The sequence below is a fragment of the Pelodiscus sinensis genome, chromosome 6 (assembly GCF_052426305.1).
Source record: "Pelodiscus sinensis isolate ZL-2025 chromosome 6, ASM5242630v1, whole genome shotgun sequence".
NCBI lineage: Eukaryota > Metazoa > Chordata > Testudines > Trionychidae > Pelodiscus > Pelodiscus sinensis.
Genome location: NC_143057.1, coordinates 112,218,753 through 112,244,136, shown reverse-complemented (window position 1 = coordinate 112,244,136; position 25,384 = coordinate 112,218,753). Strand labels below are relative to the sequence as shown.

The following is a 25,384-nucleotide window of genomic DNA, read 5'->3' as shown; positions in this document are numbered from 1 at the left end:
CTGGTGATAAAGAAACATTTACAGAAGCCCGTTACCTGTCCTGGATTTTATTAAAAATACCCCTAATAAAATGTAGAGCTCAGCTGTGGGGTGCCCACACTCTTTGCAGATGTTGGGCAGCTACAGAGGCCCACGCTGAGCTGTAGTGGCCCTCTCCCTGTGAGGAATCAGAGCTCCAGGGTCCCTCACCACCTGAAGGGGCTAGGAGGTATTCCCAATGCACTTGGTGTTTGGGAGATCTTGGGTATCCCTGTGGCCTGCAGTAGTCAGGAGCTCTTGGGTACTCCCTTCAGCATCTAAAAACTCCAGAGGGCCCGGTCGCCTGCATAGGCCAGGAACTTCAGGGGAGCTGCTGTGGAAATTGAGGACTCACTGCCCACAGCAGCCCAGAGCTCTGGGTGCCCCAACCACCTTCAGTGATTGGGAGCTCTGGAGGGCTTCCAGCATACACAGCAGCAGGACCCTGCGGCTCCCAGCCAACAGAGCTGAGTTCACAGAGGTCACTGGCAGTTACGGATTCTGCGATCTTTATGGAGAAAAATTGTTGCCCTAGTCATGGTACATACAGTAGAACCTCAGATGAACACCTCAGGAATGGAGGTTGTTTGTAATTCTGAAATGTTTGAATCTCTGAACAAAATGTTATGATTCTTTCAAAAGTTTACAACTGAACATTGAATAAAGCTTTGTAACTTCATTATGCAGAAAAAAGGCTGCTTTTAACCATCTTAATTTATTCATCTTTTAACCATCTTAGAAAAGCTCAGAAACAGTTTATCAGATTTTTGTAATTTTTTCCTTTATTTCTTTTAGTAGTTTAACACAGTACTGTACTTGTATTCTCCCTCTTGGGCTCTTTTATTCTATTCTACTTTTTATTTATTGTGTTTTTAAAATTTTGTAAGCCACCTCAAATATTTTAAATAGAGAGGTGGGGTAAAATATGTATTTTAAAATAAAATAAAATACATATTTGCTTTTTTGTTGTTGCTGCTGCTGCTATTGTTGGTTGCATACTTCTGGTTTCAAATGAAGTAGGTGGTTGACTGGTCACTTTGTAACTCTGATGTTCAGAACTCTGAGACCCTGCTATATTGGTACTGATATTAGGAAATAGGAGAGAGTTGTTGAATGATTAATTTAGATTGTTAGGGAAGACCAGATCTTCCATGGTGGCTTTCTTTGAATTGCTTTTAGTGCTTAGGTACAACTTGGGAGTGAAATTAGTGTCTTAATGCATGGTGCATGCTGGAAAGTAGAGGAGTTTACATGTGTTAGGAATTGGTGGGGAACTTTATCCTGAAGCAATTGGCAGCATTTTATTTATAATGCTGGCACGCACAAAAATCTTTTTTTAAATATTTAAACTAGGACATGAGGGAAAACTAATAGATATGGAGGAGTTCTTTCAAAGCTATAGCTTCATATTAATGGATACTTCCCTTCCTCATTTTACTTCACAGATATCATGAGAAATGTAGTAAGCAGCTATAACCATATTTTTTTCACTGAGATCCAGTCTTGTGAGTTAAGAATGCCAGCACATCTTCATTATGACAAAAGCATACTCAATTGTCATTTTGCACTTACTGAACCAGTAGTTGAATCTCTCCTGTGTGTTATTACGGTGTGTGGTATATGATGTCATGGCCCAGGGCAGTGAAGCATAGGTGGAGTCACCCAGGACCATTATTGGCCTTTCAAGATCTCAAATAATAATTTGGCAAATTGGAAAGAGAGCCCCTGCTTGTAGCTTTCTGAACATTCCAGTGTCCTTAAAGATATGACCATCATGCATCTTCCTGGATCAGCCAACACTGATGTTGATTAAGTGTCCCTTGTGAACCCCTATACTTGCCTTACCATAGAAAAATAGCTCTTTCTGTTGAAGTACTCTGTGGCAAGATGGTCTGGTGACAAAATAGAGATATGTGTGCTATCAATCGCTCTACCACAGTTGCAAACCCCATTGCTTGCAAGTCATCCATTGTGTCCTGTGTTTCACCGAAAGTCACAGTCCTGTATAGAAAGAGAGGACTAATGGTTCTTCACGTTTGAGTGACGACAACCCCACTGGTGGATTTTCTAAATGATTTTCCGCTGCTGGATAGTAATCTAGCACTGCAGTTTTTCACCGTGTGATTGCTACTGCCTTCCTCACTGTAAGTGCAGCTTTTATTCTGATTGAGGGTTAGGGTAAGCTTGGCACACCAATCCAGGAATGTGCTCTTAAGCAGCCAGTTCTACAGCCACTGCTCAGAATCCCAAGCATGTATTGTGATGTGATGTCACCATTCAGTGCTCATTTCTCAGGCCTGGAAGAGGAGTTCCACTGGATGGAGTGCTGTGAATACCATCCATGATCATTAATTGGGTCTAGGTATATCTGACAGTAATCTAACAGCTTTTCTTGCAGCTCTACAAATAACAGAGGATTGGGTATCCTGTCTTTGCAATGCTCATGACCATAGTGCAGAGCTATGCAGGTTCCATCTTTCTGTTAGAGATGGCAGATATTGACAAGTTTCTTGTGGGTTTGTGGGATTTCCAAAAATTATGGTATAGAGTTATGGGGTAGAGAAATTAGCATGAGCCTGACCCCTCTATCCCAATCACCCCTGTATGACTTGTTTCTTCCCCACCATGCATTGCCAAAATTTCCCATAAATCAGTGTGCTGGATGCTGGTGAGTTGCATACTGGATACCTACACATGGTGCATTGCACTGTGCACTGAAACAAGCATTCCTGGTGAGTACTTCAGGGCCAATGTAAAAAGCCAAGTAAGCATGCGCACAAACGTTATGCATACTGTGATGACTTTATTCTGATGTAACTTGCAGTGGTGGAAATTTGCAGTGTAGATCTCCCCTAAGGGCTGGTCTACTTTACAGAGTTAGGTAAATTTAATTAGATTACTCAGGGTTGTGAAAAAAGTTCTGCCTTTAACAATGGAATTACATGGGGCACAATTTGGCTTAGACAACACTAGGTTGTCAAGTGTTTTATCAACTTAGCTAACTACTTACAGAAAGGTGGATTTACTTCAGTAATACAAGCACTGCTTCTGTTACTATAGCAATTATCTTCACTGCAGTGGTGCCACTGCAGTGTGTCTAATATAGACATCTGTTAAGGGTTTCATTAATACAAAACCATATAGCCAGAGAACAGAAATTAAAACTGAAATGAAGGAGATCCAAATTGTTATCACAAGTATATTCCAGAGCAATAAACAAGTCCTCAAGCAGAGGAGTTAAGTAAAAGTGGTCAAGAATAAAAGCTATACATTTCTGAATATTGTTGCAGGAAGCTTAAAAGCAAACCAATAGATGATCTAGAATGCTTCACTAAAAAAACCTGTATGGTGATTGATGTAATTGATGCGTCTGAAACATGGGGAATGTCAAACTAGGGTATTTTATTGCATATTATAAACTGTGCTGGAAGCACACATTAGGTTGTGGTGGGGCAGCAACACTGTATCTGAAAGAGTATGTAGAAATTTAATCACATTAGATTTCAAGTGGCAAGTACCATGTAGTAGAATCTGTATGCATACCAATTCCAAAACATCATAATAGAAATATAGTAGTAGCATTTTACTATCAGGCTCTGAATCAGGAAAAACACATTAAAATGTACACTGCGGAGAAAACTCAAAGAGGATAACTAAATTAAATTCAAATGCAGTGATAGTGATTTTGACCCCCAAATCTTCACTAGCCACATATCCCGTCTAAGCAAGATTTATAAAAGCAGTTTCTTAATACTTTGCTTTTTGGCATTCGTTCTGGAACACACAAGAGGAGAGGATACTCTTGACTTGGTCCTAAATAACATTAAGTTGCTTAGGAAGTAACCATAGTTGAAACAGTAAGTAATTGTAACTGCAATACCAAAGTGAGAGATCAAAGTCTAACATAAACATTAAATTTTAGAAGATTAAAGTGGAAAGGAACAAAATATTTTTTCAGGTAAAATGTAAACTGAAAGGTTAAAGGAAAGGTTCTGGAGTAAAAACAGATTGAACCTCTCTGGTCTGCAACATCCGTGGTCTGGCATGATTTTAATTGGCTGGATGTACACTTATCATGGGTGTGGCCAACTTTCCCACAGTCCCATAACATTTATTTACAGCCACCATTCTTAGCTCTCAGTGTTCTGTGCTATTATTTAACTCTAGTTTACACCTAACTGCCCAGTAAGCAGTGGAAATGTTGGTAATGCTGCTAAGCAATATTGACATCCCATGGTTTGGCAAATTCTCTGGTTCAGCACAAGTTAGGTCCTGCGGGTGCTGGACTGAAGAGGTTCTACCTGGAGATGAAGATCTCAAAAACAAGTAAGCGATATTGGGGCGTAAACAAAGCAATTTAGGAAGATAGGGTCAGTCTTCTCCTGAGCATCCTCTGGACTGATAATTACCTAATTCTGGTAATAAATGAAACACCATAAAAGACAATTCAGAAGACGTTCTGAAAGAAACTGATAAGATAAGAAACTCCAAATAACTAGGACTTCATAATCTTTATTCAATATTTCTGAAGGAATTCAAATATGGTGTGACCTGAGTGTCTAAGATATATATGTGCACTCACTAAAACAATCTACTATACTAGTGGATGAGGGAATAGCACATGTAATTCTTTTAAAAAGGCTCTAGAGCAGTGTTTCCCAATTGGTGCTCCGGGGAACCCATGGGTTCCGCGAAGCAAAACTAGGGGTTCCGTGAGGAGCTGGCACTCCCTCGCCCCCTCTGACAGAGAGAGAGAGCTGGCTAGCCAGGAGAGGCATGGGCAGCGAGTTGTATGGGCTCGTGGTGCCCATGCTACACCAATATTTGGAGCTGGAGCAAGCCCCAGCCTCCCCCACACGTCCTCCCACCCTGGCCCCAGAGCGTCTCTCCCTCGACCCCATCCCTGTCTCATCCCTGCTGTGCGCAACCTTCACTGAGCTCCCCCTTGCTGGCTGCTGCTGCCTTGTGGGAGTGCTCAAACCTGTAGGCAGGGAGACGCCCAGGCGTGACGTAATGTCACAACCCGGGATTTTAAAACTGCTGGGTGCTGCATTGCTCCATGTGGCTGAGTTGCGGGTTCAGAGTCCGGGGACGGAGCGCAGACTCCAGCCCCGTAAAGGTAGGGGAAGGGCTGGGAGAGGAAGGGGCTTGTGCAGAGGGGGAGGAGAGGGGAAGGCACCAAAAGGACAGGGTAGAGGAGACACAAATGCCAGGGGGGCAAGTACAGACAATGAGGAAAAAGGCAGGAGGGGAGGTGTCAGTGGGAGGGGGGACAGAGTGATGCTGGGAGAGGAGAGAGTAAGGACATTGGAGGTTAGAGGAGGGTGGGGGAGGTGCTGGGAGAAGGCTTGAAAGAAGGGGTGTGCATGAGGAAGGTGGGAATGGAGCAAGTCATGTATGTAGGGAACGGGGGCAGAGGGTAGTGAGAGGGTGGGCATCAGGGAAAAAGAGGGCAAAGGGTGCAGGGGGCAGTGAGGGAAGAGGGAGGCACCAGGAGGGTGCAGGAGTAAGAGAAGGCGCAAGTGCCGGGGGATTCTGGGGGTGAAACAGAAGGGCAGACACCTGCAGGGGAGGGACCAGCCTCAGAGGAGAGAGGCAGGGCAGGTTTGTAGAGGGAGGTGTTAGGAGAGGGGATGAGGAGGGGTAGCTCACATGAGCAGAGTGGGGCTACTGGAGGAGTGGGCACAGGGAGGAGAGAAGGGCTGGTGGAGGGGGGCAGGTCTCAGGAAGACTGAGGGCAGTGAGAAGGGCAGGAGTCAGGACAGCAGAGGAGAGTGAGGAGTTGGGAGGAAGCAGGCACCAGGGGAGGAGACATGTCAGCAGGAAGAAAAGGTAGAGGTTTATAAGATATTTATTAATAACTCGGGTGCCACAGTGGCACATCCAAACGAGCCACATGAACTCAGTACTCGTACACAACACGAAATTCATTTTGCTCATGCGAGGAAAGTCTTACATCCACTAGCCCCTGGCTTGCTCGGCATTCCAACCTTCCACCTGAGCCCAACACTTCCAAGCCTGGAGCTCCCTCCCCGAGCCAACATCCCCTTCTCCTACATCCAAATTTCCTCCCAGAGCTTGTACTTCTCATCCCTTCCCCTACCCAAATCCCTCATTCCCACCCCACACCTCCTATCTTAACCTAGTGAGAGCATATAAGGCTGGGGATAGCAAGTGATGGAGAGGAGGGGAACAGAGCGGATGAGGCCTCAAGGAAGGCGGGGTGGGAAGGGTCTTGGGGAAGGAATGTGATTTTCATGCATTGGTGGGTCCCTCTTCCTCCCCCCTCCCCTTTTTTTTTTTTTTTTTTTGGCTTGACAAACCTAGGGGTTCCTTGAAATTCTGAAAAGCTGAAGAGGGCTCCTGGGCCAAATAAAATTGGGAAACACTGCTCTAGAGTGATCTCAGGAATTAGATCGGAGTCCTTATTTCAGTACCAATTAGAGTGGCTGAAACAATAATTAGAACAATTTATAAAACACTTGGATCAGGAGAAGATAATGGGTTCCAAACCAACATTTATTTTGTGAATGAAAATTATGCCTTTCCAATTGCCTACGATTTCTTGATCGTGTCAAAATTGTGGTATAAGAAAAAAAAAGTTGATGTCAGTTACCAGGGTTTTCAACAAGTCTCACAAAGTCTTGCACAAGAAGCTGGTAAGGAACTGAAGTAGCCATGGAGTTGCAGGACATGTAGTATCTTGGATTAGATGAAACTAGCGAAGAGACAAAGAAAAAGCATAGCAATAAATACTCAGTTTTCAAATTGCCAAAGGTTAAATAGCATACATATAGGATCCCGATGAAGACTCATAATTTAGAACACATTTGTTAAGGTTCTGGAAATGGAATGAACACCTAGTTTGCAAAATTTTACACTTTTAGTTATTTTAAGTTAGTCTAGATAAGATTTCGAGGGATGCAGATGGAGGGCCTAAAAACATATGCAAAAATAGTCACCATGCTGGAAAATGAAGCTCAGTGTTGAAAAATTCTAGGTACTGAATCCCGGAGGAGTAATACACTCATGCAGTTCAATGGATTCTAAATTTAATTGTAAATGCTCAGAGAATGATGCAGCCTTCATTGTGGACAGCTCAAGAAAGACATCTGTTCAGTGCACAGAGGCGAGTCAAAAAGCAAACAAAATGTTAGGATGTATAAAGAATGGGATAGAAATAATATAAGTTGGTACTAAGCCTTCACCTTGAGTAATGTATTCACCTCACTTCAAAAGAACTTATGCAGAAACACTGAAAGACTTCTAGTTAGAGTAGTGGGAAAGAAGAATACTGTTTAGCTGACTGAGGGGAATAATAATAGTGGACTTAATTACTGTAATTGATTACATCGCCTTACTATTTCAGTCTTTCCCCTGGCTCCCCAATTTCCATCACATCATATGCAAACTGATAGTGTTCATTTTAAAGACTTTCTTTGTTCTTCTTTATCATACAATAGTACCTTATGTATCACTAAGCTGTCAATCCCCATCTCTACTCAGTGAATTCAGACTTTTCATATCAAATAGAACAATAATTTGTTTTAAAAGACACTCATCTTAAAGGTTTATGCCTCTCACTATCTACCTATGGTTAAGAAGGAATTTCCACTAATGGTAGGTTATTTCCAGATTAGATTAGGCAAAATAGAATACGAATTTGATCTATATAGCAATTTCTATGTTGTTTGCAGTGTTTTAGCTGAGTTGGTCTCAGGATGAGAGAGAAAGTAAGTCTTTTATTGGGCCAGCTTTTGTTGGTGAAAAAGAAGTTTTTGTATTATACAGCTTTCTTCAGTTCTGGAGAAAGTAACCAGAGTGTCTGAGCTAAATACAACGTGGAACAGAGTAGTTAAGCATAAAGTTTTCACACATACTGTAAGATACCATTTAAAATGAAGTGAGCAATAAAGAGTTAGCAGTTAAAATAATGTTACAAATTGTTGTGAATCATAAAACCAGTGTCTCATGGTTTGTAGAGTCCATCAAAGCTAGGAATTTAAGTTTCTGTGCTTATCTTTTGAAGTGTTGAACAGGTTTCCTTTGAGGATGAGGACTGAGAGGTTATATATAAGATGATTACTTTGTCAAAAGTGTTGGTCATTGTGCAATACACAGTTTTTTGTCTTTTTTTTTTATCATTTTTCTATGTGAGTTCATTGGAGAGCATGTTGATTGTCTGGTTGCACTTATGTAGCTCTTGTTGGGGCATTTGATGCACTGGATTAGGTATGCTACATCTTGTGATAAGTAGAACCTATTTAACTTGAGAGGTATATTGAAGGCATTATTTATTATCATAACAGTGGAGATATGTTTGTATGTTTTGCATATATTTGGTGCTAGTTTAAGTTGGTGTATCCTGGTGGGTGGGGAGCTTGCTTCTGTTAATGAGTTTAGGTCCCCATCAAACATAGGTTGAAATTGTTGATATGGGTGCCAGTATAGGGTGGTATGTGACAACTAGAGAATGTGGTCAGTGGGAGACCTTTTTCAGTGGGTGAAATCAGAAAATCACTCTGCTCTCCCATGAACGCTTAAGGCATTCCGTCTTTCTAGCATTTTTCTGTATCTCCTGCGAGCAAACACTTTTCACAAAGTGATCACTCCATATCTGACCAGTTGTCCTCAGAGGAAACCAGCACAACACCTTCAAAAGACGAATCTGTGAGCAGTGTTCCCTCTAACATTTTCTATCTGTGGGCGGGTTGAATTTTCTTTTGAGCAGATTGAAATGTCTTATGTGCAACACCAATATTGAGGTGTTGTGTGGATGTGCACCACTGGTACAAACAAAAACGTGTGTGTGTGTGTGTGTGTGTGTATATATATATATAAATATTATATATATAATATTTTAAACAGTCCACATGCGAGGAAGAATATATATTAAAACAAAGGATAGTTAGCACGGAGCAATGCTTACGATATTTAATATGAAATTAAATGAAAAAGAAAATTAACACTACCTGAGGAGTACATGTATCTTCATCCTTTCTAACAATTCAAGCTAGTAAACACACCACAATGCACGTTATCTAAACATAGCTGAGCTTTAAGATGCTAAACAAATCTGAGCCAATAGAAATAGTATTTTCAAGGAGAGCATAACTAATACAATATTTATTGATACTGGAAAGGAGAGTAAAAGGCATTCACTAAGGCTTATACAGTTTCTCTGGGGAATGTTTAGGATCCATGCTATGCAAGAACAAGTGAAAGATATCTGTAAAAATCAGATAAAACGTTCTCCTGATTTTAAACTTTTACCCTGTGTGTGACACCAACTAGAACAAATTAACACATGGCTTCAGGGTTTGTAGACAGATGCATGTTTCAAAGAGCTTGCAAATAAGTTTTCATCCTACAAAACAACTAGAATCACACCTAGTACTTGTTACTTCTGACTCTTAAGAGCTGGAACTCTACCACATAGCAATGTTCTGGCCTTAATGCAATACAATATACCATGTATTAATTAGTAACACAGGATTTAAAAAAAATCATTAAGATCAGAGTTTTAGATAACTGCAACACTCCAAAAAAAATCTGCTAAAAGAATCTTTACTTTCTTACCGTAAGTCATTAACGCCTATGTAAACTTTGTTTGAAATGTAATCATGCAATTGCACGCGCACCCCCCCCCCCTTGCAGCTTGCTTTCCCTCCAACCCAGACAGAGAGGGCAGCAGCAAGTGAGTCAGGACACCCCAAACAAGTTCTTCTCCCATCTCCATGCCACTGCACAAATGCCAGCACCCACCCACCCTCTTTTCCCCCATCTACCTTTGTGCAGTCTGCTCCCCCCCAGCCCAGCTGAGATAAATTCCCTGCTTCTCAAACTTGCAGGCACAAACAGACTACCACAAACCAACTTGTCACCCCTCCTCCACCTCAGTCCAGGACACACAACACAACCCCCCCTCCCCAGCTCCACCTTACTTCAATGCCAACACATACCCCCTTTTTCTCCTACCTACTTCATGCAGTCAGCCCCTTACCTCCCTCTTCTCAGTCCAGGAGGCTTGAGGAGAGTGCTAAGTTTCTGCCCCTTCCTCTCTCTCTCTTTCCTGGCACAGATGGGAATCTTCACACTCCCTTCTCCTCTACCTCCCCCCCAGACAGTTATTCCCCTCCTCCTTTTCATCCTCTCCATCCCCTTCCCTCCAACCACTTTTCCCCCTCCTTATTTCCCCTCTTTATTTGCTCTGGGATTTCTTCTGTTTCAAGCACACAGCAGCTCTGTTTGAAGCTGTGGCTTAGTGACATGCCCATCCCCCTGCCGGTCAGCTGAGCTCCCTGCCTGTGTGGGAACTCTGAACCTCTGAGCAGGTCTCAGAAAGCAGCTGTGCATCTGAGCAGCTTACAGGGAACTTTGCCTGTGAGCTTAAATTTGTAATTCTGCTGGACACTAAAAACTATAGACAAGAAACACTAGTTTTGTGGCTCATGACAACAACTTGTAATCATACCCTACTGCCTGCTACCCTTAATTGCCCACTTCATTTTAAGTACTCTTCTACAGCATATATAAACCCTTTATGCTTAACAGTCAGTCCTGCCTTTATACTTATTTCAGACACTCTAATTATATTCGCCAAACATGAGGAGAAAGCTTATCCCTTCCAACTACAGAAATTGGTAAAATAAAAAGTATTACCTTACCTTCCTAACTTTGACAGTTTCTGTGTCAACCAGAGTAACTTCTGAGAACCAGGCCAGGAAAGAGGGCACATCTAAGCTCTTTGAGTGTTGGTAGAGGAGAAAATATTATACTAACCTGTCAGTAGAATGGTGTACTGAAGGAACAATATCATTGCTGAGTCCTTTGGAAACATTCCATTAACCATCTAGCAAAACAAGACATTCACTGATATTCTAACATTGGGTGGCTTTACAGATTTGTCTAGCTCTCACCAAACAGAAGTGCTTCAGTAAACCAATCGGGTATCAAAAGTACAAACAGTATCTTTATTACATGTTCTCAAGTCTTGTACAAGGTAATGTTGTTAGATTTTTATTTTAAATTATGGAAGAAACTGTTTCCAGTGGACAGTTACTTTCAACATGAAGGAAAAGGTACAAGTACTACTTCCTTCAAATTTTAGGATTATGTAAATTCTAACAAAACACTGCATTTCTGGAAGAAAAAGAAAAAAGTAGGTGACTGCAGCAAAGGACAAAAACAAAAAAGAGCCTAATTAAATTACCCAGAATTAGTCACTGCACTTCATCCATATTTTTTTTCCATATTTTGGGTTTCAGAAATAGTATACATAGACCACATATCAATCCTTTTATATTTTTCCTCCTCCAGCCCTTATATATTGTAGTCCATTACCTACATTGAACAGCAAAAATAATAGCTTAGCAATTACCCTTTGTATATCTGACATTTTTAAAGGAAACTAGCTTATTTCTTTTGTAGCAGGTATGCAAGTGCTATATAAATATATAAACATGTTTTCCTCGGGAATTACATGGTTTACTTTGGTTACAAGGAGAGAACACAATTCTAATGGTACTTTAGAAATCAGTGTTGGGTGGTGTTTATTCTTTTTTTTACAAATCTGTTGGTACTTAGGTTTTTTTGGGGAGAGAGAGGTAAGGATAAAGCAGTAGAAAAAATGCAGAGAATATATCCGAATATATGGGTTTGTGGCAGATGAAGTGATTATTAGTATTTCTTTGATGAATTTCAGTAACTAAAGTTTGCATGTTTTGGGTTTGAGCTAAAACCCACCCAATGATATTTCAAAGCTGTTATGTTTTCTCCTCTGCATATGGTGTAGTAAATAGAATCACATAACATTTCCCATAAGCATTTGCATTACAGGCAGTCCCCGACTTACGCGGATCTGACTTATGTTGGATCCGCATTTACAAACGGGGCTTTTCTCACCCTGGAGCCCAGCCGGCGGCTTTGCTCCCGGGCAAACGACCAAAGCCGCCCAGGCGGCGGCTTTGCTCGGGTGTCCCTGGTCTGCTGGGGGGTCCAGCGGCTTTGCTGGACCCCCCCCCCCCAGCAGACCAGGAGGACAGGAGCAAAGCCGCGGAGCACGCCCGCAGCGGGACAGCCCGGGCGCGCTTGGGCTGTCCCGCTGCGGGCGTGCTCCGCGGCTTTGCTCCCCGTCTCCCTGGTCTGACCAGCAGACCAGGGAGATGGGGAGCAAAGCCTCGGAGCACGCCAGCAGTGGGACAGCCGTGGCGCGCCTGGACTGTCCCGCTGCCCGCGTGCTCTGCGGCTTTGCTCTACGTCTCCCAGGTCAGCAGACCAGGGAGACGGAGCAAAGCCGTGGAGGACTTGGGCGGTCCCGCCACCCCCGTCTCCCTGGTCTACCCCAGGCTTCCTGGAATCAGCCGCTGATCAGTTTCAGCAGCAGCTGACTTGGGGACGCCTGGGTTTCTTAAGTTGAATCTGTACGTAAGTCAGAACTGGCATCCAGATTCAGCTGCGGTTGAAACTGATCAGTTTCAGCAGCGGCTGACGCCAGTTCCGACTTGCATACAGATTCAACTTAAGAACAAACCTACAGTCCCTATCTTGTACGTAACCCGGGGACTGCCTGTACATATTTTAAAGCTCATGAGTTTTCGATCTTTTCTTACTCATGATGCTTATGTTCACAAACTAACTTTGTGGAAATTATTTGAAAATATTAGTAAAGTGAAGATGTTATTGTCATTTCATATCTGCATTTTTCTGTTTTTTCTTAATTGCAGGGTAATTTGCCTAAATATTCACACAATTCTCTGATGGTTCAAGCCATGAAGACTAACCTAACAGATCCAGATATACATGTGCTCTTCTTCGATGTAGAAGCTCTGATTATTCAGCTGCTGACTGAAGAAGCCTCTAGGCCTAATACTGCACTCATTTCCCCAGAGAATTTACAGAAAGCATCTGGCAGTTCTGATAAGGGGGGATCTTTTCTGGCTGGCAAACGAGCTGCAGTGCTCTTCCAGCAAGTCAAGGAGACGATCAAAGAGAACATAAAAGAACATCTTCTTGACGATGAAGATGAGGATGAAGAATCAGTGAGACAGAGAAAGGAAGACACTGACCCAGAATATCGCTCCAGTAAATCTAAACCATTAACCCTATTAGAATATAATCTAACCATGGACACAGCAAAGCTTTTTATGTCTTGCCTTCATGCCTGGGGTTTGAATGAAGTTCTAGATGATGTTTGTCTTGATCGCCTTGGGATGCTTAAACCACACTGTTCTGTGTCCTTTGGTCTGCTATCTAGAGGAGGTCACATGTCTCTGATGCTTCCAGGATATAACCAGTCTATAGGCAAACCATTATATAGTAGTGTGGAAGTAGGAAGGAAAATGTCTATTGCAGAAGGACTGGGAAGAGGAACATACGGAGTATCACGTGCAGTCACTACTCAGCATCTCCTGTCCATTATCTCTTTGGCAAATACTTTGATGAGTATGACTAATGCAACTTTTATTGGAGACCATATGAAGAAAGGTCCAGTGAGGTATGAAAAGGGATCAGTTTATTTACTTATCCTGTAATAACCTGTTTGACTTTTGAGTTTTTAATTGTAAAACAAATATTTTTATTTTAGTCAGTTCTGTTGCTCTTTATAACTTTGCACTCTTGAACATCTATTATAAGTACATTAGATGAACATTATATCCTTTGTTATACATTGTCATGGGAGTTTTTTATACCAGTGTGACTTAATTGGTGTTTACAGAAAATAAAATGCTCTCACATATTTTGTATTAATTGTTTCTCGATAAATTTTAAACGGTGTAATTTTCATATATTTAGAATTTGATAAACTATTTCAGTTATACTTGATGAGACATTAGAACTACCTGTGAATTGATAATGAGCTGCAATTTTAATATTAACTAAAGTGTTTTGATGGGACACTCTTTAATATGTCCCATTAAAAAGAATTTTACCCCGAATAAATATCTTTTGGAAAATAAGCTTTGATTTTTATTTTCATTTTATTTTCAGGCCTCCTAGGCCAGGTACCCCAGAGTTGTCTAAAGTGAAGGCTCCCCCTCCAGCTTCCAGTCATGCAGCTCAAGGACAAATTAAGCAAGGTAAAATTGAAGTGAGATAACTGACATGACATCTTGTCTAGTCTGAAATGGTAGCTATGCTGTAGTGTTGATAATATTGTATTGGTTTCTTCCAGCACCCTGTATTCAGTGCCACTAGTACTGTTTCCATTAGTGGTGCCAGTCCCTGCCTAGTTTTAGGCAACTGAGTCAGACTGGTTACTTGCTCACTCAGGACTAGCTCCTTGTTTATCTCCAGAAACCCAAGTTTGCGATCTTTTTTCTCCTGTTATCCATCACCCAACCCACATTAGGGCCAGTTTATGGAGCACTGTACAATTATAAGAGATACATTAGATTCCAATTAGTTACCCAATAAGCTATCCTCCCTTCATTATCTCAGAATGACTGGTTTATTGCTCTGGGTCTTCAGGATGCTTATTTCTATGTGACAGTTCTCCCAAGCCCCAGAGCTTTTTTCAGCTGTCATGGTGTGCTACCATTTTCAGTACACAGTCCTCCCTTTGATCTATCTTCTGCATCCCTGTTTTTGCCAAAAGTATGGTTGGGGTGACAGAGTACCTCAGGAAAAATGGAAATACATGTCTTTCCATATATTTCAGGGACATGTCCAGGACAGAAGTCCTTTTTAGTTTACATTACACTTTGCTTACTCAACCCTCTGGGTCTCATCCTAAACACCAGAAAGTCAATCTTGGGTCCCACTCCAAAACTGAGATTCATTGAGACCCTAATAACTGACTTTGATAGTGCTTCTGCTGTCCAACTGTTTCCAGTCTCGGTTTGCAGCCTTAACCTTCCATAACATAACAGTTTGCATGAGCCTGAGGCTCTTATGCCTCATGTCTACCTGTATGCCAAGGTTTCATTACACAAATTTAATTGAGTGCACCTTTGCCCTCTACATGTGGACAAAGGCCGTTGATCCAGGGGATGGGTTGCTTTACCCCTCTTTTTTCCCCCCTCTCCCCCATTGATCTGGACTCCCTGCCTTCTGCCCAAGAAGGAAATGTATTTGTTAGGGAACAGTCAACATTGTTTTGTAAAGGGAAATCATGCTGCATCAATCTACTACAATCAACTAGAATACTCTGAGGATGTCAGCAAGCATGTGGACAAAGGGGAATTGGTGATTCCAGTGCACTTTTAGAAAGACTTTGATAAGGTCCCTCATGAAAAGTTGTTAAGCTAAATAGGCTGTCATGGAATAAGAGGGAAGATCCTCTCCTGGATTGGTACCTGAAGGAAACAAAGGCTAGGAATATATGGTCAGTTTTCAAAAAAAGTGATAAATATTCTTGTACCAGTCCTATATTACATATTCATCAATGATCTGGAAAAAGAGGTGAACATAAGGTGATAAAATTTGCAGACAATACAAAACTACTCAAGATATATAAATCCAAAACAGACTGTGAAGAGTTACAAATGGTCTCACCAAACTGGGTGGCTGGGCAAGTATGTAGCAGATGAAATTCAGTGTTGATAAATGTACAGTATTGCACCTAGGAAAACATAATCCCAACTATACATGCAAAATGAAGGACTCTAAATTAGCTGTTACCTCTTCTGTGAGAGATCTTGGAGTCACTGTGGATAGTTCTCTTAAAACATCCACACTTAGTGTTCTGGAGCTTTCGACTGTGAACAATGCCTGTCTCACTTTCTATGTCAAGTATTCAGTAGTTCACATTCTTGCTGACCATACTACTGTGATGTGTATTGTGAACAGGCAAGAGGGAGCATTTCTGGAGCAGCCTCTGTCCGTGGGGAGCCCAGACAGCCCTCAGGGAGCCCAGGGCTGCACTGGCAAGGGGTGGAGCGGTTCCCAGCCCAGGCTTCCTGCTTTAGTCAATTATCTGGTTAAATGCTAGGCCAACCTAACATATTAACTGATTTACCGGGATTTAATGTCCCTACTCTAAGCAATCTTTACAATTGGGCTATACAATGATCACTCTGTTTGCCATAAGGAACAGGAAATGCTCTCTGTTCTGCTCTAGAACATCAGCTGTCAGTCAGCTCTCCAGTGTGCTTTTCCTCCAGCCCTAATAATTTCATAGGTCATTATCCATCTAAAAGCTCATCCTCATAGCCCCAGCCTGGTTGAGGCAGTGCTGATTTTCTGACCTTCTTGTACTCTTGATTCAGCCTCCCATATCCTTTCCTTTCCATCTCAACATGCTCGCACACAATCATGGTCACGTTTTGTATCCTGGGCTCAGCTCCCTGCACCTCATGGTGTGGCTGATTGATTTTCCTCCTCATCTATCCACCAGTGTTCAGTGGCTGTTCAGTTGGTCTTACACAGTAGTAGAAAACCTTCTACCCGAATAGCATATTTGGAGAAGTAGAAACATTTTCAGTGTGATCATTGGTCTGTGGAATTCAGCTAGTGCTGGCTGCTATCCCAAACATCTTGGAGTATTCGCTTCATCTTCAGTCATCAGACCTTTTGCTTTGCTTTTTGAGGAGCATGTAGCAGCAATTTCAGCCTCCAATCCACTTATTCCAATCCATAGTGGTCAGATTCTTAAAGGAATCCTGTGCCTCCATCTGCTAGTGCAGAAACCAGTTCCCTTGTGGGACCATAACACATTCTTAGCAACCCTAATAGGACTTCTCTTCAGGCTTCTGACATCCTGTTTCCTTTCTTATGTCAAGAGACTGCATTCTTCATGGCCATAACATCTTCAAGGAGAGGGTGTAAGGTGCAGACTTTGGGCAATAACATGTAAGGAGGCTGTGCCATCAAAGACAAAATGATGTTGAAGCTGCTTTGAAATTTGTGTTTAAAGTGATCTTTTAGTTTTATTTAAACCAGCTTCTGCATTTGCCTGCATCTTTTCCTAAGCTTCACTCATCTCTGAGGGAACACTGTTTTCACATGTAGGGTGTCAGATAATGTCTGGCCTTTGTTGTTGTTAGTACTAAACCCTTTGGGCTTTGCCTTGTTTGTGTCATATGCAAACCTTATAACATGACAGGCAGTCTCCTTACAGATCTCTAAGTGGATAACTTCCTGCATTGAAACTGCTTACAAAACTGCTTCTGCTCTGTTCCCTTCATGAGTGCAGGCTCATTCTACAAAGGTTCAAGCTACATCAGTAGCACTCTTAAATGGTGTCTTGATACTGGACATTTGCAGGGCTACCACATGATTATCATTACATGAATTTACAAACCATTATGCCATTATCATGGCACAGGGGCAGATGCAAACATTGGAAAGTCAGTCTTGCAGGCCTTGTTTAAATAGAACCCTAGATCCACCTTTTGTGGGTACAGCTTGTGAGTAACCAAATGGAATAAATAGCTGCATCTATTCAAAGAAGAAGAATTACTAACTACAACATTGTTCTTCAAGATGTTTTGCAAACATCTTCCATGACTCACCATCTGTTCATCTGTTGCACATATGTGTCAAAGTCTAGTCTCTGGGTATTTGGGGCAAAGTAAATTGGGGGGTGGATGGGCAGTGCAGTCCTACAAGCCTGGGGAGGGGCTAAGGCTAAGAGGCATGAACACTGGCCCAGTATGGGTGTATTAGACAAAATTCTCCACCTCAGGTGCACTGGGTACACACAAACATAATTGCAATACATGTGTGCATCACATTTTGAACAACAGTTACAGTAAGTACAGTAAAACTCCAATAGTCCTGCCTCCAATTGTGCAGCACTCCCGATAGTCCGGGAACAAAATGGCAAGAGCCTAGTGAGTGAGCTTGGGCAAAAAACGAGTTACAAGGCAGCAGCAGCAGCTGAACCAAGAGAAACCGGACGGGACCGAGTCAGACTGCCACTGGCATTGTGTGACGCTGGACAGTGCTTGTGCTACAATAAAAAGGGTTAAAACACTTTATATAGTGGTTCCCAAACTTTTCAGCATCACACCCCCTTTTTGATTTTTGAGAAAACCTCATGTCTCCTCCTCCCCCCCAAAAAAGCAGCAAAACGTGGTGTGGGATTGATGAGTGTGTGTGGGGCTGGGTCACCTTGCAACCCCCCCTGGAATTTCTTCATGCCCCTCCAGGGGGCACGCCCTCCAGTTTGAGAACCCATGCTGTATATTGTGTGTGTGTGTGTGTGTGTGTGTGTGTGTGTGTGTGTGTGTTTTACAATTCAGCTAGATTGTAAAAAAAAAGTAGCACAATGACCACGCGCGCGCGCGCACACACACACACACACACACACACACACGGCTTGCCAAACTGCGGCGAGCCCTGCTCCGCAGATTGCCCGAACCCGGCTCTTCCAGGTTGTAATCTACTTGCCATGGGTGAGTAAATTGAATTATTTGTCAAGGGTGGTGTGTGTGTGTGTGTGTGTGTGTGTGTGTGTGTGTGTGTGTGACTTTTTTTACAATCTAGCTGAGTAAATTGAATTATTTGTCAAGGGTGGTGTGTGTGTGTGTGTGTGTGTGTGTGTGTGACTTTTTTTACAATCTAGCTGAATCAAAAAAGCCATGGATTTGCTTTACGAATTGAAAACCTACTAGGCAGGAGAAAGTGCTGGTATTTTCATCTTGGACACAAAAAGTGAGGGGTTTTTATTTGAAGGGGAAATTTGCTAGATAGCAACATTTGTAAATTTTAATTCTTTTGTTAAGCGTTAATGTTTGGCATTATTTTCATTGGATAACAAGACCTCGACTCAACTTAACTTCACAACTTGGATGCATAAGTGTACTCAGAACTTGAACGTTGTAGGATCAGGGCCATAGTTAGTTGGAAAGAAAAAGTTAATGAACAAATAGAATTTAATGGCAAAATGATGGTAACAAAAAATCCAGATTAGTTGACTATTAATTAGTGTTATTGGGTCAAGACATCTCCCCTGTTTCATGCATTTACTTTCCTTCCAAATTTTTATTTATATATATATAAATTATCCAGTCATTTTTCATCCAAATGGCAGCCATAATTATGGTGGTATATAATATGTTTAATGAGATCAGTTGGGAAATGAATTGCATTAGAATATTATCTGCAAAAATGAAATTCAAAGTGTCAAATCCTGTGTAGCATATCAGGTTCACTTCTTTCAGTGGTCATTTTCAACTTTCATTTTGTAGTGTGGGTTATAAGTATAATTAAGTTGACAGCTCTCTTTTCTGCAAATTAGATTTATATATTTCTTCATGGGAAGTTGAATTCTGATTTTCTCCATGTTTCTACTTAGTATCTTTCATTTTTGGGTGGTATGTATAGGCAGGAGGTTAAAGACAATATTTTTCTATCTAATTATCCAAATATGTGAGATGCATCGTGTCTTCTAGTTGATTTCTTTCATTATTTTTTCTGTTACTTTTTTTTTAAAAGATCAATTAGTATAAGTGCAATTAGTGTACATTGTGGCATGTTTGATCTCCATCACTTTGACCAGTATCTGTCCTGAGACCAGTGGAGCCTAATGTCATTGGGCTATTTAAGCTGGCTGTTGTAATGTCCAGTTACAGTGATTGATATAAATAGTGACATTTGGAGGGTGCTATCCTAAGAAAATGAACAGAAACTTTTCAAAGTCAATTACCAGATAATTGAGTTTTTAAAAAGTGTAGAGGTTTTTATATTCTGATAAATCAAATTCAGGGTTTGTTGTTTTACCGTATGTAGTGTATTTAATTTTTGTTTAGATAAAATAAAAGTTTGGTAATTTATACTAGTTACTCTTTCACTTTACACGTGCCATCATGATGTGTTCATGTGGAAATTATGGGAAAAAGTAGTTTTGATGCAGATGTCCTTACAGTGACAAAAGATGTTCATTGCATGAAAAGCAAACATACCATTTAGAAGACAATGCTTAATCTGTTCAGGGGCCTGAACCTATTGTTGTTTTGCAATGGAATAAAGGAGAGGGATTAATTTGAAGATGCTTGTGCATGACATATGGTAATGTCTCTATAGGAAGGAAGTGTCAAATAGTGACCTCTAAATCCTAACATTGACCTCTGCTTGTACAATATGTGTGCCATAAGGTTTGCCTATCTTTTCATATGATAATTTGAGTCATGGAACATTAGTGGGACTATACTGTTTATTACTAGTTTTGGACTGCCTTGGCACTAAGAAATTAAGTTTACAAAATGGTATTTCGGAAGACTGAGCTACTTAAACTTATCAATTACAGTTTTGTACAATGTTACATGAAAAGTGACATCTAAAGGAGTAGTACTAGTTAATTATAAAGTATACATTTAATACATTCACGTGGAGGTTTATGCTACATTTTATTTATATAGGGGTTTATTTAGCCAATTTTTAAAATGGCTTTAATAGTTTCAGACATTTAAAACTAGTCTAAGAACTAAAATTGTAGGAAGCATCTTTCAGTGGTAATCATTAGATAGAACACCATGTTATAGGAGTATTTATTTCTAGTTTTTGTAACTAGAACTTTAATAGGAAATATCAGATCCCTTAGTTTTGGGAATAAACTTCTTTTTAAAGTGGCATATGTGCTGTTTTTAATTTCATAGTTATGATTTGAGTTTTGGGTGCATTTAGTTGATGTGCTGTGTAAAACTTGATTAATGCTATATTTTAAAACAAATTTGAAATCCCTTAATTTACAATGACACCTGTCGATTCGAAATATGCAAGTTTTTGATATTATCTTTGAATTTTCTGCAACTGCATGTCTTTCTGTCATTGATATTACACTTCTGATAAAATCTAGAATATTTTTATTTTATAGTTGATATAGTCACAGTTTATCTGTGTTTTCTTTTTTTCATTTTTCAATAATACTAATCAGTTTTTCAGAAATGTCTATCTTCATTTCCCCCTCTTTCTTTATTTATTTTTTTAAAAAAATTTCTTCTTTCCTTTGCAAGTTGCTCCTGCTGTTTCTTCTAGTACTGAAGCTGATCGCTCTGGTTCTGACCCTGCTCCTACTTTACATAGCTGTTTCTTAGTAAATGAAGGTATTCTCTCCATTTTCTATCTACTCGTCATTTACCTACATCTAATGATATTAACATAGTTATGACATGACTCTTTAATCTGCATATTTATTTGTTTTGAGAGATACGAAGACAAGTTTCATTTTGCAATTTTGATAATTGATGCTGGGTAAAAATGTTGACAAGGATTAGTTTTAATTCATATTTCCTGAATTTTGTCAGTCATGTTTACTTGAAGTCCATAAAACTTGTTTAAAGACAATATTTCTATCTGAAACGTCTTTTAAGTAAAAACGAGACTCATTTCAGTGTTTCTCAGGGAAAACACATACATCTTTAAGGTCAAACAAATTGGGACTGTGTTGCACTAGGAAGGGAAGCAACTTCTAAAGTTAATTGGCCCTCAAAGGATAACTTCATGCTAACGCAACTGCTCCCACTACCTTATATAGGCTTGGAGGCACCTTGGATGGTCCCAACTAAAATCCCAGTTAATCAGTTAACATTTAATGTTTAATAGTTAATTGATTTAAGCAGGATCCAGGTTGGGGACTGCCTCAGTCCCCAGCTTGCAGGGATCCAACTCCCAGCACTGCACAGGGCAAGGAACTGCTCCAGCCTCCATTGGTTACTGATTAACTGGAACAGGTTAGCAACACTTCTTAGGGGTGATGTTAACCTTTCACATCCTAGACAACTTTGGTTATATATGGATTTTGCATTCTGAAGCCATGAAACCATTTAAAAATGTTTTTATACCCTTATTATAGGGGTTTTGCAATAGATTAGTTTCTCTGTGGATGTAATTTCTGTTTTACAGTTGGCAATGATATGAATTTCAAATTCATAGTGTAGATTCCTGAGAACAACCATTAGTGTGAGTATATTTAGAGCCCTGCATTGATACAAAATGTATATCTGCATCTGTATCTGCAGAAATGAGCCCCAGATACCCACATCCATGGTTGAGATTACTTGTGGACATAAAGTGGATTTCTGCAGAATTACAGGGCTCTAAGGATGTTGCCATTTCCTAAACTTCAGTTTTACAGAAGTTCTTTATAATACCAGTGTTCCACGGTGTATATTATGAACAGAAGGCTGAAAAATATTATTTAAGAACAAAACAGAAATATAGGAAGTGATAGGAACACAACGATTTTCTACAATGATTTAACTTTTCTGGGTTTTTTGTTTTGTTTTTGTATTCATGTAATTTTAAAATAGCTGGACTTAAATTGTTTGACCTGAGGAAAAAACAGTTTTCAAAATGTTGCTTCTGCGTGAAGAACTTTTAAAGGAAGTGTCCACCGAAATGGAATTTTTATGATTAATTTATAAATTACATACAAGCATTTCCTAGGAATGGGGCTAAGTGCTGTTATGCTAGCCACAAAGTCCTTAAGGATGGAGTTTACTTCGGTGCTCCTGTTTTCAAGTGCTAATAACTATTACCTTTATCTGTTACCTTTTAAAGATGGAATTTCTTTTGATTTTTCTTTGTGGGAAAGCTTGAAATTGTTTTTGTACATTTTGATGGTATCTATAAAGGAAGAAAGATCATTAACCATTGTAAATGAAAAAAGTTAGATTCCTTTCCATACACAAACAACTCTTAGCGTTTACAACAACAACAAAAAAATCAAACTTGGCATAGGTTGAGACCTTGATCAAAAATTCATTTTTCATGGTGGACTCCTGAACTGCTAGAGAGTCCCATTGTCTTTTTACCCACTTAATCAATTATGAGAGAGAGGATCTTTTTCTATAGTAAAGACTACAATTAAATAAATTGTACTTCAAATAAATTCTAAACATTCTAAAATGCCATATTGTGCAAGTTGGATATGCTTATTTTTACTTTCTTTAAAAAAATAGAAGGTATAATGCTTCAGAGTGTTATGGAATGCATATATGTCTGAAATGTTACATGTTGAAATAAGGATGTAAATGAACAAGTCAAGCTTTTATGCAATTACTGAATTGTATGTATATTCTACTTTCATTTGTTGGTAGGTCGCTTTTAACTGGCGCCTTTTCCGTTTGTTTGTTCTTTAAAAAACTAAAAATGATATTCCAAAAACAACATATGCAGCATTATTGCTAAAACTTTACATTCTAATTGACTAAAGTAAAGTAAAACTAATTATAATATATACACACACAGACACACACACACACAGTCCAGCTGACTTGCATTTCCTTTGAATTTTGTGGTGCTTCTTAAAATCTCTGCTTCAATGTTGAATAAATTCATGGATTTCATTTTTTTTTGGTTTTGCTTGGATTGTTTATATAATCCTTAATTCAGTAATACACTTAAACACTTACTTACTTATGTCTCAACATATTTTGAAAATTTTTGTGGAATAAAGACTATAATGTAGATTATGGCTGAGACCCTGGTTCTCAGTGTGCACTGGGACACATGCAGGTAGACCTCAACCTAAATCAGTGGGGATCTGAATGGGTGTAGGGATCTGACTTGTTAACTTTTTAACAACAAGATCTGAGCCTTAGAGAGCCAGATCACTTTGTGGGATTGGTAGTAGGGTGTAAAAGGTTAACCGGTGAGCCTCACCCTTAACAGGTGGGGTGTACCAGTTCCATTTAACTGATAGGGGCTGGAGCAGTGGGAACCCACTGGAGCAACCATTTCTGGTGGCCGTGGCTGGTTCCCCTTTACTTCCACCCAGGTTACATTTTTAATCACTGCCCAGGTTACGCTTTTAACCACATTTTTACATCCCTACTTGGTAGTGGAAGCTCAGTAAGTGCTGTGAAGGCTTGATCCAATGTCCACTGAAAAGTGTAGAAAGATGTCCATTAATTTCCATGCCTCTGGGTCAAGTTCTATGTCGGGTTTAACCTTAGATTCCCATGACAGAGGGGAAAAGAATTCTGTTCTGCTTCAGATGACAGTGACAAACAGATGGCATGGTTTTAGCTGACACAGCCCTCTTTTGATCTCAGCAAAGAGATTTGAATATACATGACATCTGTAGTAGTAAGTCTTCTGTGGGATTTTTGTTTTGTTTTGTCTTTTTTTTGTTTAAAGCTGGATTTTGTCATGGCTTCTTACTAGTATATAACAGTTTGTGTGTTGTTGCAATTGACAAACCTGGCTGAATTTGACTTAGATCAGAGATTTACTTGTGTATTTGGCAATAGCAATGTTATTCTTTATGTAAAAATATCTGCCTTGCAGGAAAAAAAGTATTGCATATTATTTACCAAGACACTGATGTCATCAGTGAGAGGTATGACTGGAGCCTGAATATGTTCCACACTATTATCTAATAAAAGTGCACATCCCAACTCAGTGGCCAGAGTAAATAAAAACATTTTGGAATGCATTTAAATAAAATTCTCATTTTTTGATCTTAAAATTGCCTATGTGTTTTTATACTTGTTTTTAACATTTTTTTTAACAGGCTGGAGTCAACTAGCTGCTATGCATTGTGTTATGCTCCCTGACCTGTTGGGACTGGAGAAATTTAGACCTCCTCTTCTTGAGATGCTAGCTCGCAGGTGGCAAGATCGATGTTTGGAGGTAATACTAAGTTGTAAATTGCAAAATAAAGGGATCTGCATGTGATACAGAATTTAAATTCTAAAAAAGTCATAAGCTTCATTATTGGATAACTAGCCAATTAGCCCATCATAAGACGGGATTTTCAGGTCTCTCCTCCACGTCGGTCTTCTCTCCTGAGCTTCCGGTCTCTCGGTCCATCTCTCTCTCTCTCCTCCTCCTACTGCCTCTCCCCGCCCCCCTTCAACTCTCCTCTGCCTCCTACCTCTCTGTCTGTCTTTCTCTTTCTTTTTCTCTTTTCCTCCCCCTTCTGCCTTTCACTGGGGTACAACAAAGCCCAAACTGCCGTTTGGGCTCTGCGCTCTCCGTGCTGCATGGGGAGCACAGAGCCCAAACGGTCGCTTCCGCCAGTTGCTCCCACGCAGCGGCCTGGCTGAGCGGCACAGAAGTCAGCCGAGTGCCACTGCAGGAGGCAAAGGGGGAGGAGTGGGGCGGTGACGTTCTCGGCCAGAGGGCGGTGCCTGGAGCTGCTGTCATGCCACACATAACTGCCCCGCCCCCTTCACTTCCCGCCGTGGCGCTTGGCTGACTTCTGCGCCGCTCAGCTGGGCTGCCGTGGGGGAGCAAGTGGCCGTTTGGGCTCGCTCGCGGCGGCCTGGCTGAGCGGCACAGAAGTGAGCCAAGCGCCACAGCGGGAGGTGAAGGATGTGACTTGGGTAACAGCACCGCACAGAAGCAACAGCCAGCATTTCAGCATTACAGAGTCACAGACATTGGGCTACTATATATATGATGGTTAGTATATTTTGAAATAGCAGGTCAGCTTTTACACAAATACCTGGCCTCCCTATTTTAAACAGTATTTTGG

General features: G+C 40.6%; 1 protein-coding gene across 4 annotated transcripts in view; it reads left to right on the top strand.

Annotated features, from left to right (window-relative positions):
* WDR7 (WD repeat domain 7) overlaps positions 1-25,384 on the top strand; it is a 350,838-nt gene that overhangs the window by 79,762 nt on the left and 245,692 nt on the right. For 3 of the 4 annotated variants that reach the window (XM_014570212.4, XM_006116571.4, XM_006116574.5), the window contains 4 exons: positions 12,744-13,513; positions 14,008-14,096; positions 20,916-21,005; positions 24,419-24,537. In XM_014570212.4, coding sequence (XP_014425698.3) covers positions 12,744-13,513; positions 14,008-14,096; positions 20,916-21,005; positions 24,419-24,537 — 1,068 coding nt within the window. The remainder of the gene's footprint in view (positions 1-12,743; positions 13,514-14,007; positions 14,097-20,915; positions 21,006-24,418; positions 24,538-25,384) is intronic. The other variant, XM_075932629.2, reaches the window with a different exon arrangement.